The sequence below is a fragment of the Dermochelys coriacea genome, chromosome 1, assembly GCF_009764565.3.
Source record: "Dermochelys coriacea isolate rDerCor1 chromosome 1, rDerCor1.pri.v4, whole genome shotgun sequence".
Classification (NCBI taxonomy): domain Eukaryota; kingdom Metazoa; phylum Chordata; order Testudines; family Dermochelyidae; genus Dermochelys; species Dermochelys coriacea.
In genome coordinates, this window is record NC_050068.2 from 202,281,954 (window position 1) to 202,297,449 (window position 15,496).

General features: G+C 42.9%; 1 protein-coding gene across 6 annotated transcripts in view; it reads right to left on the reverse strand.

Annotated features, from left to right (window-relative positions):
- LOC119843404 (limbic system associated membrane protein) overlaps nt 1-15,496 on the reverse strand; it is a 1,338,056-nt gene that overhangs the window by 30,244 nt on the left and 1,292,316 nt on the right. For 3 of the 6 annotated variants that reach the window (XM_043512189.1, XM_038372661.2, XM_038372650.2), the window contains 3 exons: nt 8,484-8,604; nt 7,031-7,179; nt 948-983 (listed from right to left, as the gene is read on the reverse strand). In XM_043512189.1, the coding sequence (XP_043368124.1) occupies nt 948-983; nt 7,031-7,179; nt 8,484-8,604 (306 nt within the window). The remainder of the gene's footprint in view (nt 1-947; nt 984-7,030; nt 7,180-8,483; nt 8,605-15,496) is intronic. The other 3 variants (XM_043512203.1, XM_038372675.2, XM_038372668.2) reach the window with 1 other exon arrangement.

Sequence of the window (15,496 nt, forward strand, 5' to 3'; positions counted from 1 at the left end):
CTCTGGCACAAATTAAGCACTTTAGGCCAGAATTTTCAAAGTGACTAGTGATTTTGGGTGCCTCCATTTTTGGATGCCCAACTTGAAACACCTTATAAGGGTCTGATTTCAGAAAGGACTGAGCGCCCATCCTCTGAAAATCAGGCCCCTCTCAATTGGAACATCTAATAATGGAGACATGGCCATACTGATTTGACCAAAACGAGTGTGTGGCAGATCTGGGAATAATATCCAGGTCTCCTGATTCCCTGCATTGTGTTCACACTCACTCCTTGTGAACTGGGTCAAATCAGAGGTGTCTCATGTCTGCTTTAATAACTACACTATGCTTCTTTTCACAGTTAGTCCCCCAACTGTCCTGCCATGTGAACAGCAAAGACATTTTCACTGGGAGAGATGAATCAGAAAAAGTGAGGCGGTTCATTAGGAATCAGCACTCAAAAGTTTGGATGCTTCTCTGGACGTTCCATACCCTGAGATGGAAATCTGAGAGTAGCAGTTTTATGTTTTTTCCCTTACAGGATTTCAGAATGCTTCTGCTTCTGGTCAGACTGGGAGGACCAAGAAATGAGCCTCTTTTTGAGTTACTTTGGCACTTATGCTTCTAGTTGGAAAATATACAATAATTAGAAATGGGCCTGAGGACAAACTGAACACTGGGAACATTTGGATCTGGATCCAAACACAACAGCTCAGGCTCATCTCTACAAAAAGTGGGAAGAAAAGAAGTTAAGCAAAGTCACTTGAACCTCAGGTTTGGATTCAATCTGAGATTTTGGCATCAATTTTTTTGGGGAGGAGGAAGGGGGCAACTGGGATGCAAAGCAAAAGGGGACATCCTTATTTTCCTGTCATTCTGCTCTGGCCACCCTTGGCTTTTAGTATTTGTTGAGATGATGGAGAATGACCCGGCTAGAGAGGTACTGTGACATAAAGCATATACTGACCTGGAAAAGGATTGGGGAGTGTGGGTAAAACTCGCTCTAAGGGGGGAAAAACAACAATAAGCAACATGCAGGAGAAAAGGAAACGCCACTTTCCACACCCAGCAAGCAGCAGTTACAAACCTGACAGCTCCCCCATCCTGCATTTGATTGACTAAGAAGGTTCACATACAGCATTATGCTACCAACACATCACAGTACATGTTTTCCATGGATTCGGATTGGGAGTTGAGGAAAACCATCTCAATGGCACACAGAACTGAACAATCAATGTCTATGCAGCAGGAATAAAGGAATAAAGGAATAAAAGACCTGCCATGACGCTATTTGTAGTGGATGGATCACATGGCCTCTTCCTGCTTCCAAATGCCACTGAGTCACCAGACCATGGGCCACCTTAGTGGCATCTCCTGCTTGGACCTAGCCTTTGGCAGAGAAGTGAATTGTGCAGGTAGGCTTGCCAGGTCATCTACGTGGATTTATTACCTCCACAGAACCTATCTTAATGGACACACCCACAGGGATCTGAGCGCATGATCATTCACCATGCTGCAACCTAATTGGTGACACATTCCTTAAGTGCCCTCACCTCCCCATGGCGCAATATTTGGGGAAAAGTTTTCACAGTCCCATCAACATCTCCTTGTTTATAAAGCCTGCTGGGTTGGGGGATTGATTATAGATTTTGAAGGTTCATCTTTGGTACATTGTTATGTCATGATACTGCTGCTGCTGGCACCATACTTTGCATTTCGATAGCACTTTCCGTTCCAGGATCTCAAATCACTTAAGACAGACGTTAAAGAATTAAGATTCACATACCCATTCTGAGGTAGCAGATTATCCCCACTTTACAGACTGTGCCCAGATGCATTGAGAGGGGAAATGGTTTATCTATGGTCACACAGGCATAGCCAGGAACAGAACTGGATCCATGCCAGACACATGTTCTGACCAGTAGACCATTCTCCCTCCATTACACTGAGTGGAATTTGTCCCAGCCGATTCAGATTGCTCGATGGTATGTGTCACCCAAATGGTGAATATGGGGACTGAACCAGCTAGAGGAGTTCCCCCAGTCTCTCCTGATGCCAGGCATGTGGCTGGGGGCATATGAATGTGTGAACATACCGTAGATCCTGATAGAGCAGAGAAGCAGCAACTTTGCTCGATGAACTAATAGACACTGTCTCTGTTTGACTGAACCTGTGGGAGCTGCACTAAGATCATCGCTGATGGACTTGTATTTGGCAGGTTATACAGGTAGTCAACCATTATTCACTTCTAAGCTGAACTTCAGCTATTGAGAGACACGTGCTCTTTCTAAAACACCCATGCTCATATAAAACTAGACTCTGAATAGCTGAAGGTTCTCCAAGCCAATCAGGATGTAGCAGGTCAATTACGTCCTGGTGAAAATGACAGATCTGCTGCATTAACAGGCCCAATAGAAGTGTCTGAATCCACACCAGGAATTGGGGAGATTGCCTCTTGTTTGGAAAATACACAGATAGGTTGGGTCTCTGTTATGTAGCAACAGAGGATTCTTGTTCTGTGAAAACAGGCTATTGTGCTCACATGATTTCCATATTATTTAGTTAGTTAATCATAACTCAGACCTGTTTCCTTCCTGTCCTGTAGATGGCAAGAGGCTGCATATTGCAAGCAGTTAGAATGCAATAGTCTCATTATCACACTACTTTCTATTAAATGACTAGACCTCCATTCCCCTTGCCTGCTGAGCAACAGCCTTTCTACTCCACCAAGGTGTAATAGCTGCTTCTCAGCCCCACCGCACCCCATCACCACCATAAGAACTCTACCTCAGCTCATTATTCTCCCTGTTATTGCAGCTCCAGATACAATGCAGGTTTTCAGGGAGGTTGTTGGGTGAAGTGCATGGTATGAACTGCGCTATTCAGTCACAAGGATACATCCCAAACTCCATCTGCTAGAAGAGTGCAACTGATTGTCCGAAACTAATGTGTGCATGAAATAAGGTGTGGGCTAGCAGGTGAGGTAAGATATGCACGTGTGTGTGTGTGTGTGTGTGTGTGTGAACCTGTGTATGTTCATGCATAAAACCTGCACTCTTACTGGGGCACTGATAGATAAAGACATTTTGGAAACGTGCTCTGATTCTTCTAAGAAACGTGCTCATTGTTGGAAATCTGTTTGTCTGATTAACATGATAACCTATACCTGAAATCTCTTGGGGATTCTGTGGTGGGAACCTGCCTTCTGCTGCTTCTAAGTGAAAGAGGCCTTGCCAGCTTCCTCTCCTTCTCCAGAGTTACTCATTCAAGGGTGCAAACTGGAGAGGGGACAGGACCACTGGGGTGACTGTCCCACTGTAAATCAGACCATACAACCAGCAGGAGCGCAAGGTGCTGCCAGTGCCTGTGGATTCCTGCTTTATCCCCATCATTGTGCTAGACCCTAAGAAGGTGCAGATTATGATTTGCACCAGATGAGCATCTAGTCCAGGGTCTGAGGGGACAACTTCCATTTTGTTTCCATAATGTCTTGGAATGTCTTTGAAAGAATGATGTGCATGCATAAGTGTGCAAACCTGTGTGTATGCGTGTGCTTATTTATATTGGGTGGGTATACTTGTGTGTGTATGTGTGCCTACATACCTTTATGTGTTCAGGTGTGGATACATATCTTGTGTATGTATGCTTGTGCGTGTGTGTAGCATGGACTTAGCTATAATTATGGTCTTGCTCAGACACTTCCCAAAAGCACTCTGTTAATTCAGGAGAATGAAAGGAAAACAAAATCTTTCCTTCACAGCGTATATAGGAAAAATGTTCCTAATACTTTTGACACTGATTCTCCATCACCATATTCTTTGATGATACCACTTTTACCTCTCTGATCATTTTCACAGAAATCCTTTCTATCCCAGACACACAGGGACAGGATGTGTTTTGTTCTTTTCTTGGAGTTCATCACACTCTTTGCTGTAAACAGTCTCCTTTTGCTCCCCCTTGGCTCTGTTTCGTTTCTTGGGATAAATCCTTCTGTCTCTGCAAGACTCCAGGAGTAAGGGGCATAAATCTCTCTGTCTATAGCAGACAACGATGCTTCCAAGTCCCTTGCACCATGTCACTCTCTATCTATTAATCTCTCTCTTTTTTTAATGTAGTGTCTCTCATTACAGTATCTATGTCTAAGGAACTCAGCTCTCTCTGACTTTTTTATGGTATCTGGTATTTCCTCGAACATTCCTCTCTTTTCCCTCTCACTAGGCTGTACTGTCAAATAAGTTGGTGGGTCTCTTTTACCCCCTCAGCCAGAGGCAAAGTTACACGTATCTTACCACTACCCTACTGCGCGATTTCTGTCTCACCAGCTGTCATTTTTCAGCCACTACGGAACCTTCAGGCACCAACATCTGCCTCTCAAAAGGGACGTTGTTCTAGAGTGAGTTTGTTCTCTGTTAAAAATATATCAAATCTTTTTCTGCTATTTCAATCAATCTGACTCCAGAGAAAGAAATCACTCAAAAGCTGTACCCTGAAAACCTGACACTTGTTCATGCTTGGGCATGAAGCTGAGAGTGTTCAGTGGCTGCTATTCCAGTTGCTCTGTAAAGGATTTTTTTTTAAAAAAAAAGTGGGCTTGTGTTCTTTGCTTCCTTATGACGGGCACTTAATTATTAATTATTATTACTTTTTACTTCCCCAGCCCTCTTAACTTTAGAAATATCAAGAATGGCAATTCTGGTTTCCTCTTGCTTTGCTTGCTTCCTCTCTCATCGCTCCCACCTTAACTGAAAGCAGGGGAGAGGTTTGTAGAAGTGTTAACAAATAATTTCCACTAAGACTCCTTCTCTTATATTAGTCACTGAAGTTATATAGGTGTTTACTAAACAAACACACAAACAACAACAAACAGTTACAAGGAGTCTAACAAAAATCTCTTCCCCTCTCAGTTGCCTAACTTTCACTCTCGGCTCTCGTATTGTCTTCGTTTCACAATTTCTCCAGTCCTCAGAGAGTTTTATAGCCTAGACAGGACCTGAATTTCTAATGTAAAAAAACCAGCAAAACAAAATAGTAAACAAACCTCAAGAAGTTTTAAACAATGCAGGCCCTCTTTATATATCATAAAAAAAAGCAAAAGATGGCACAAGCTCAATGTATAGCCTCTCTGCAGATTATCTTTAATGATTTCCCAGATATGGTAGATGAATTCACTAACAATTATTCAGGGAATGTAGCTATCTGCTTGGGCTCTGAGAACCTGGACTTCTGGGATCTATTCCCAGCTCTGCCTGTAACTCTGTGACCTTTGGTAAGCTCTTTGTCCCTCAGTTTTCCCTCAGGTGCTAATACTGCTCATCTATCTCCCAGCAGCTTGTGAGGTTAAAATATTCACTGTTTGTAAATGCTTTGAGATCCTCAGAAGCAAGATGTGATAGGCATGCAAAGTGTTTCTATTTTTCTATATGAGTTCTGATCTTAGATTTTGTTTCAATTAAGCATTACAGTTCATCTACAGAAGGGCAGCCATGAGAGAGGGGAAAATTTATTTTGTCAAATTTAGAATTTAGCCGCAAATCATGGGTTCTACTTTTGGCATTTTTAGTAGTAACAGTACTGGGAACAAAATTTGTAGCATTTGAGGTTCATTTGAAGTTCATGTTCCAGGCTACAGCCCTGAGATTTTTATTTGAATTTCCTGACAGTCCCCCAAGAGTAGGGCAAAAAAGACTTTCAGAGTAGAAACTTACCTTGTTTGTGTGCCACAAGTTTCCATTTAGTCAAAGACATGTTAATCTCTTATTACTATTGGAATCAGTGGCTTACAGGAAGTGTTCCATGGAATGCACCTTATTTTGCAAAACTTAAAATTAAAAGATAAAAAATCCAGAAGTCTGGTGAGTGCAAATATGCCAGCGGGTTCTCCCATCCCTGCTACATCAATTTTTTTCATTTAAAAAACTATATCCCTTATCTTTTAATCAGTCTGGCTCCAGAAAGCATAAACAAACCTATCACTCAAAGTGAGGCTCCCTTATAGACTTTACCTCCCACTCTGGCTAGAGAGGTCACAGCTCTATATACTCTAATACAATCCTGTATTTTCAGAGAAAGGAAGGGCTCATTTATTTCCATGTCTGTGGCTCTCATTGGATCATTCTGTTACATCCTATTTGTTGTGATAACGATATCTGTGTGAAGATGGGCCCAAGGTGCAGTATTTGTATCAAGAACTAGATTTCAAATACTCCAAAGTTTGGATGGGATCCGGTGTTGAATTCAGATCCAGGCTTAATCTATTATAGACCAGGTGGGGACCAGCTGTAAAGTTTGGATTCTGTAAGCCCCCAGGGGCTTGTGGGGTTTGGGTCTGAGCCCCTCTTCAGTTCTGGGACCCAAGCTTGTGGCTGTTGAGGTTTATGGCAATACTTTCAAAGACAACAGGATCAAAACCTGGGAGTTTGATTTCATATTTACTTTAACCTGTTCTATATTTCCCTATATTCTAATCACCCCACTATCAGTGGGGGACCTTCATTTCTCCACCCGTGGTTCATGCAAAATGTAGCACGTCTTTTTAAATAATCCTGGTCTCTGTTTCTCATATAGTCACTCTTGGCTATCTTGCATCACTTCCTTCTATTTTCAGACCCATTTCTCTTTTCTCTGGCTCTCCCCTTCCCAGGCTCACTGGCTACTTCTTTCCATCTCTTTCAATGTTTGACATTTTTCAGCCTCCATGGAACTTTCAGGCCCCAATATTCCATCACTCTCTTAAAGGGGCTGTCACTCTGTTTCCTGCTTAAAATATATATTCTTGTTTTACCAGACTGCAGCAAAGAAAGTTACTCAAAGGACCAAGGGGCTTGAATATAACCCTTTACTCACGTGTGCTTGTGTTTGGCTGTGACTACAAACATGGACGTATCCATTACCTAATGGCTCCTTGGATTGCTGTTGGAGTTTAGCAGGCTAATGTTTTCCAAGTAGCTGAATTTAGGGCCCCTCTTCTAAAGCACACTTACAGTAATGTAAAGGTACAGGCTGACCTTTGTAAGAGCCGCCTCGAGTCCCCCACCCCACTTCCATACTTACTGTAAAGGTATAGGCTGGCATTTGTGACTCCCAGCTTGTTGGCAGCCACACAGGTGTAGTTGCCATAGTGTTCTTCAGTGACATTGGCCACCATCAGGAGGGACTGGCTCCCCATGCTCTTGATCTCCAGGCCATTGGCACTGTTTATCCTGAGAAGCAAAGAGAAGAGATGTGCAATGCACTAACAAGAAGTAGCTCAGTTCTCATCAGATGGAAGGAGTGATGGCAAGAGCAGGGGAGAAAGAAAGGAGAAAGACAAATTGAAGATAGATAGGTAGGTAGATACGGGTGGTGAAAGGCAGCAAGATAAGAGAGAGGGGAAAGAAGAAATGGGTTGGAGGAGTGGACGGTGAGAGCATGAAAGAAAGAATTAAAGTAGTGGAGGAAGGGAGAGGGGGAAATTGACAGAAAGAAAGAGAGACGATTAAAACGATGGTGAAGGTAGAATGACAGCAGTGGAGAAGGAAAGGAGGGGAAAAAGGATGAGTGAAAAGAAGCGATGCTACACCCAGCTGATATCCTTGGATGCAATCACTGCATATATTATTTGCTTTGCTGTGATAAAGGGGAAGGGCGCCACCAATGATCAAAGTCAATTTCAGGCAGGAGTTTACTGGACTGAGATAAAAGATTTTTTTAGAACATTAGCTGGCACGTTCTAATGAACATGTTCTAAAATGCTAGTGTAGAAAAGGCAAGCTGTACTTCAGCATCTACTAAGTGGTTGAATTGAAACCCAGCATAATAAAACTCCCTTTTTAACAAGTGCTCAGGTGTAAAGGGTGAGCCCAAGGCAGAGTGAATATTTAGGTGTCATTCCCCTGGCTGTTATTTATTTTCCCTTTCCCATGCCAACAGACATCTGCAGTGGCTCAGGGCCAGGAAAGCTGGATCCAACCAATGGACCAAATTCGGTGATGAATCCTGGTCACATGCCACCAGAGGCATGTTGCACATGCGCTAAGGAGGAGGTCATACTGGTGCAGAGAATGTTACATATAAACATCCTCTTCCCTCAGAGTTCAGGGAACCAAGGCCTAATGACCTTGGTTGGAATTTGGCCACAGCACCAGGACTAATACCATCTACTCTTGAGCAAAGGTCATGAGATCTTTAATGCACATAAATGGTCAGTAGATTATCAGAAAGATGGCACCAGTGGTGCCTTAATCCCACACTAGCATGCTGGTGCAGCACTGACGCAAAGGCAAGAGCACCATTTATTGAATCATCCACAGCACTTATTTCAGCACATACGAGTTTACAAGCGGGTTTTACTCAAGTCCTGACCAGGTCTGCCCTGCTTAGCTTGTCTGAAGGAATGAGATAAGAGATGATTTTAAGCTTATATAGCTTGTGGAGGATTTTTTGTGTGGCATTAAGGGGCTTAGTGGGGAATCTACTAAGCACTTGAAGGTGGTAGAATAAGGAAGAAGATAGACAATATGTTTACCTGGTGTCATCTCTGTACCATTCAAAATCAGGTGTGGGCACTGCTGATGCCTCACACTTGAGTAAGGCTTGCCGTCCCATGGCAGCTTCATTGCTCTTAGATTCGGTGATAGTGGGAGGGTCTGCAAAAAAGAAACACATGTTCATTTCCCAATCTTTCAGGTGCAGAGAAGCAATGAATTTATTTTGGGGTTGGCTGGGCAAACAAAGGCCTTTTGGTGGGTGGAGACCCGCAGATACCAGTTATGTCAAAACAGATGCACAATCTCTTTGCTGACATTTTCATGCAGGGATTTAAGGATACTATAATATGTCTGGTAATGCAATACATATTAATATACATATGGGAACTTGCTATGAAGGGCTGTGGGGTTCACTTAAATAATTTAACTGGTGGGAAAAAAGACCCCACAATGGAGATTTTTTTAAAACATCCTGCTTGGATTTTTCTGCTCCAGCAGTATGTCTCTCTGCCATGTGCAGTGAGACAAACCATTTCTACTCTATTGGACCCAGCACTTGAGATGAGTCATGAAATGAACAAATATCTTTCTATGGCCCTGAAAGCTATACTCTAAGCTAGCTGAGGCTCTAAATGTTCCATACTCCTGTTCTCTGCCAAAGAGCCAAATACCTCACTTTCAGCATTCTTCATATTAGCCACGCTCTATGGCTCTTTAAGAAAAACATTCTAAGCAGGTTGATAGCCCATTCCTTTGGCTCTAATCTTGATTTGCCATGTTTCCAACTAAGGAATAATGAGCCAACCAATCCTGATCACTGAACAAAGAGCAGGCCCCTCACTAAGACATAATCATGAGAAAAGATGTGGGGACCTAAGTGTGTCCTGAATAGGTCCCTATATTATTCTTATATTATACTTCACAAGCAATTGCCCTGTATTTGTTAAATGCATTGGGAATGGAATCACATGACTGGATTCTGTTCTGGGTTCTGCTCCCAGCTATTTCCTTCCCTATGCCTCAGTTTCAATATCTGTAAAATGGAGATAATTATAATGACCCACCTCAGAGGGGGTATCATTATGTGAGGCATAATTCATTAATATTTGTGAAGTGCTTTGAGATCCGCAGATGGAAGGGGTTAGTGAAGGGCAACATAAAGGATTACTATACTTCATTGAACACGTATCCACCTTTAAAAGCACTTAGGTGTTGCGCAAAAAAAAACCATAATGGCTCAGCGGCTAACAGCCAGCACCAGAACTCTCCTATATCATTATTGGCACATCCTGGGGTCAATGGGCAAAGAGAAAAGACGAGCAGTGAATTTAGAAAACAGCCACAAGAGAGGTATAATAGGGCACCATTATAGTGAGTTCTGTAATGTACTGGCTTCCTGGGTATCCAGGAGTGAGCAATGCCGCCCTCTGGTGGCTGGGTCCACAAAGAGGTTGCAGTATCTATGGCTAGTACCAGCCCTCTTTTAGTTTCCATGAAAGAGGGCAGTGCTTTTGGAGTTGAGGGACAAGGATTCTAATCCTGGCTCCCCAGGTGTGTGTGTAATTTATAGACTAAATTAAGGCTATCTGTGCTCCACAGCTCATGGATTTATCCCAATTCCCCAGCCTGTCCTATTGCTAAGAAAGCCTTGCTTCCTCCAGCCTGATGCAGATTGAACTCTGGGATGGAAAGTACAGACAACGCAGCAGATCTCAGTTGCTCTCCTGGAACCCGGGACAGAAAGCCACCCTGCCAGTACTTCAGACTTAGATCATTAGGTATTATTACTGCAAACAGCACTTGCCTAAAATAGCAACTTTCCAAGAAATATAACCCCCAAGGATAAAATTCTCATCAGCCTGCACTGCAGCTCTCTCCCCAGGATTGGAGGCAGCTCCTAAATATTGCACTCATCCCATGCAACTCCCAGTAATATCAATAGCAAGTCTTTCTGTCTTCTAAGGAGTCCAGCACTGTTGTGGTTGAGTATGATATTGTGTGTGCAGAATAAATAGTGTGGATCGGGGAAGAGAATTTTGTCCTGAATCATATTGACTAGGAATTGCCAGTTGGTTCAGGTAAAGTCATGATGGGCCTGAGTGGCAAAAGTAGGATCCATATCTAACCTTCCCGTAAGTTTGAGGGTGTTTGCACCCTGGGTTTTGGTTTGGCCCCTTTATACAGGTGGGGTCAGCTGAGTCAGATCCAGATTCAAAGTTTGGAGGCAGTTAGATCCAGGGATTTTGATTCAGGCCCATCCCTAAATAAAATAAGAACTGACCTGACACATCAACCAAAATGGGAGATAAACAGGAGCATTTTTTGAGGTTCAAAGAATGTTTTTCCTTTTGGTTATGGTTTGAATTGCCCTTGCTCCCTGCACTTTCAGGTTCTGTAGGGCACAGAAGAGTCAGCATCCTGTGAGAAGGATTCTTCCCATGGCATCTCCCACCTCAGATGAAATGGAAATCTCTACAAGAAAAATCTCTTCTTGGAAGGTTTCTGGCCTGACCTGAAGACCCAAGACTTGTGGATAAGCATCTATGCTTTTGGATAATTATCCAAATAACTCCTGTGGGCTTTTGGGGGTTTGGCCATCACTTAAGAGCAGGCTCTCATAAGAGTCCTCTCTCTAAAACTGACAGCTCTCTTGATGTTGTGGGGGATGCTTGTGCTTATGATAATGTTATGAAGCCCGTGAACAATCTGCAACCCCTGATCTCTCACACAAGAGAAGTGTAAATATTTTCTGCACACATGGAGAGCGAGTCTTTAGGTGGTAATCTCATTATGATTGATGCTATTTAATAGAAAAGGGCACTTCATTTTAGAAACCAGAGGTGGGGATGGCAAGCCAGGACAATAAGAGAAGATAAGACACATAATGTCACATGCATTTGCATGCAGATATGGACACTCAGAGAAAATGATTATAAAATATCACATATGCTTATGGTATATGTGATATATATGCCTTCCCAATGCTTTATCCCCTGACTCTCTCCCTTCTTGCCTCCCCAAGCCCCATCTTATTCAGGCCACACATTTAGTCCTGTCCTACTACTTTGTGTTTATGCAGACTGTGGTGGATCAGAAAGGGTGCTTCCTGGATATAAACTCAGGCTGGCTTGGGAAAGTTCATTTTGCAGATAATTAAGGAATTCAAGCCTGTATAGGAAGGGATTCTATTCTCACCACTTAGCAGGGATGTCAATATTATTTTTGTGTCAGCTGTGATACTTAGGGACCCTTGGCTGAGGAAGCCATACTCTGATTATGAGGTTGACACATGGTGATTTAACTATTTGGCCCAGTCATGCCAGAAATGTAAGCTCCTTGGGGCAGGGGCTGTCATTTTGTTCTGTTTATACAGTGCTAATCACAAAGGGTCATTGGTCCATGACTGCGGCTCCAAGGTACTATTATAATAATAATAATAACAACAGAATGATGTGTGGAGGTGCTTTGTTTGGCCTGGTCTACACTACAAAGTTAGGCTGAGGTAAACTGCCTTGCATCAACCTAGCTGTGCATGTTTCTGCATTCAAATTTGTCTCCAGCCAAGGTAGGCGCTTCATTACGGTGATGCAGTGACACCACCTTTCCATAAAGTGCTGAGCCATTGTTGACCTACTGTGGTCGACACAATGCTACTGTAGACACTGCATGATATATGTGTACTGGACCAGTCATCCAGCAACTGTCCCACAATGCCCGACACTGACTGCTCTGGTCTCAGTTGTGAACTCCATGGGTCACAGAGACTGGAAGAAACCCCTCCCTCTAAAAACCTTGCACATTTTTGAAATGCCCTTTCCTTATTGCCCAGCGTAGTGAGCAAACCGAACAGCTTTCCCTTGTTGTGTGCAACCATCCAACCGACTACCTTGATTTTCAGCAAGTCTTGGAGCACTGGAGAAGTTCCAGAAGACTGTCTGAAAGCTAATATTATGCAGTTTTTAAAAAGGTAAACTGGATGACCTGAGTAATTATATGCTTGTCAGCCTCACATTGATTCCAGGCAAGATAATGGAGCGATTGATATGGGACTCAATTAATAAAGAACTTAAAGGAGGGCAATGTAATTAATGCAAATCAACATGGGTTCATGGAAAATAAATCCTGTCAAACTAACTTGATTTTTTTTTTGGCTGAGATTACAAGTTTGGTTGATAAAGGCAACAGTGTTGACATAATATACATAGACTTCAGTAAGACATTTCACTTTCTATCACACAATATTTTGATTACAAAAGTAGAATATAACATTAACATGGCACACATTAAATGGATTAAAAACTGGCTAACTGATAGGTCTCAAAATGTAACAGTAAATAGGGAATGGGTCTATTTTGAGTGGGGTCCTACAGGGATCAGTTCTTAGCCCTAGACTATTTAACATTTTTATCAAAGACCTGGAAAGAAACAAAATCATCACCAATAGTTTTCAGTTGACACAAAAATTTGGGGAATGCTAAATAACAAAGAGAACAGGTTACTGATTCAGAGTGATCTGGATTGCATGCAAATGTATGCACGCAATATGTGCTTTAATATGGCTAAATGTAAATGTATATATCTAGGAACAAAGAATGTAAGTCATCCATATAGGATGGGGGACTCTCTCTTGGGAGGCCATGAGTTTGAAAAAGTTTGGGGTGTGTGGTCGATAATCAGCTGAATAAGAGCTCCCAGTATGATGCCATGACCTCAAGAGCTTATGAAATCCTTGGATGCATAAACAGCGGAGTCTTGAGTAGGAACAAAGTTTATTTTACCTCTGCATTTGGCATTGGAGCAGTTTATTTATATACACAGGAATGTCCCTTGAATCCTCCTGAGAGGTCTTGATGAAACTTCCATGGAGGTACTCTCCACAATCCTCTCCCGAGGTTTTCTGGGGATGGCAGCCTTATTTTTTCCTCCATGTTAGGATACTTTCCCATGCCAGTCTGCGACGACTTCAGAAGGCAGCATTGCAGTAAACAGGTTAGTGGCATATGGGCTCGGGTGGCATCAGTATGCCAGCAGCAGCTCTGTATACTCTCTGTGCCTTTGTTACCCGCAAGAATAACATACAAGCTAAAATCACCACTGCCTGTGGAAAATAGGGTGAGTGCTCCGTGGCACTGCCCTGCACTCAGACTCTTGGAAATAGGGGTCAAAATTATATTGTTTCATGCAACCAAACCATTCCCTCCTCATTACACCCTGCCATGGGCCATACTTGCCATGGCTGGGGTTACAGAGTAGTGCTTTAAGAATGAAGTATCAATAAACATGTTTTGTTTAAAACTTTAGGGGAGCAAGGGAAGGGAGTTCTGAAACTTAACTTTCATTTTCTGATGTGACTACACTGACGATGGACCTCTATGTATTTTATCTGAAGTTGTTGACAATGCAGGCTTGAGCGGTCCCCCTCCCCCCACCTCCATGCCCACAGAATGCCAAACCATGATAAGGTGGAGAGAAAAGAGGACTTGGGATGACAGCTTCAGGGAGATCCTTCAAGCCAGTGCTACATCAGACAGAGGGCCTGAAGGATGAAAATTGCAGACAGTATGGAGAGGGAAAGAGTGGACAGGAGAAAGACCCAGGAATCGGAGAGGGAGATGCACCAGGACACAATGGGGCTTCTCCAGCAGTAAACACAGATGCTGCACTCTCCTGTTACCTACAGGTTCAACAATCATGGGCTGGTCTCCCTTTGAAGTCAATTTGGAACTCCATTTTAGCGTCTCATTACACCCTCTCCCCGCCAACATTCCACATGGCATCAGAAGCCACATCCCTACCCCTAACACTTCACACTGGGGGACAGTTAGCACAACCACAGCTTCATATAGACTGATCTGTGAGAGCCATGGCTGGTGTATGTTTGGCAGAAGTGCACTGAAACGGATATGAACATTCTTTCCCCTTGTTCTGTTCTGTTCTGTTAATTTATTTCAGAAGTTTTTATCGAATGTCTTTTTTACTGCACATTGCTTTTTTGCACTGGTTCTGGTATGCAATAAAAATCCATTTTTTGGTAAACAATTCATCTGTAATACTTTACAAACACATGCTGCAGAAGACATAGCATTACTGAATACACCCACTACTTCTTATTGTACATGATGACAGAACTCATAGGATCAGTAACAAACACAGTGTAATAATCATGAATGTATAGCAAGTGCTGCAAAATTAACAGGTGCATTTTTATATTCATAGATGTACACCAAGCACCATACAATTCCTAATTGCTCTCAGGGCCAGGTGAAGCCCAGTCCACTACATCACATTACTCTGGCTGATTGTTAAAGTGCTCTTTCAAAGCCTCCCTCAGCTTCATAGCTCCTTATTGAGCTCTTCTGATAGCCCTTGTGGCTGGCTGTTCAAAGTCTGCAGACAGCCGCTCCACCTCCACTCTGTCGGTAACTTTTCCCCCTTTGCCTCACAAATATTATGCAGGACACAGCAGGCAGCTATAACCACCGAGATATTTTTCTCACTGAGATACGATCTTGTAAGTAAACAATGCCATAATCTGTTCAATCTTTCAAAAGCGCAGTCAACTGTCCATTTGCTCCTGCCAAACTGGTAGTTGAATCTTTCCGTGGTACTATCAAGGTGGCTGGTCTATGGCATCAGGAGCCAGTGGAGCAAGGAGTAGGTTGGGTTACCCAGGATCATTATTGGCATTTCAACTCGCCAGTGGTAATATGCCAGTTGGGGAAGAAAGTGCCTGTTTGTAGCTTTCTGAACAGTCCTGTGTTCTTAAAGATGTGACACTTTCCCCGACCAGCCAACATAGAAAGGTACCCAGTGATCCACTAAAGTTTGCATAACCTTAGAAAAGTAGCCCTTTCTGTTGATGTACGGTGTGGCAAGATGGTATGATGCCAAAATAGGGACATGCATACCATCTGTCACCCACCACAGTTTGGGAACCCCATTGCTGCAAATTCATCCACTGTATCCTGCACATTGCTGAGAGACGCAGTTCTGCATAGCAGGGGATGATTAATGGCCCTGTGCGCTTGCATGACAATAGCTGCTACTGTGG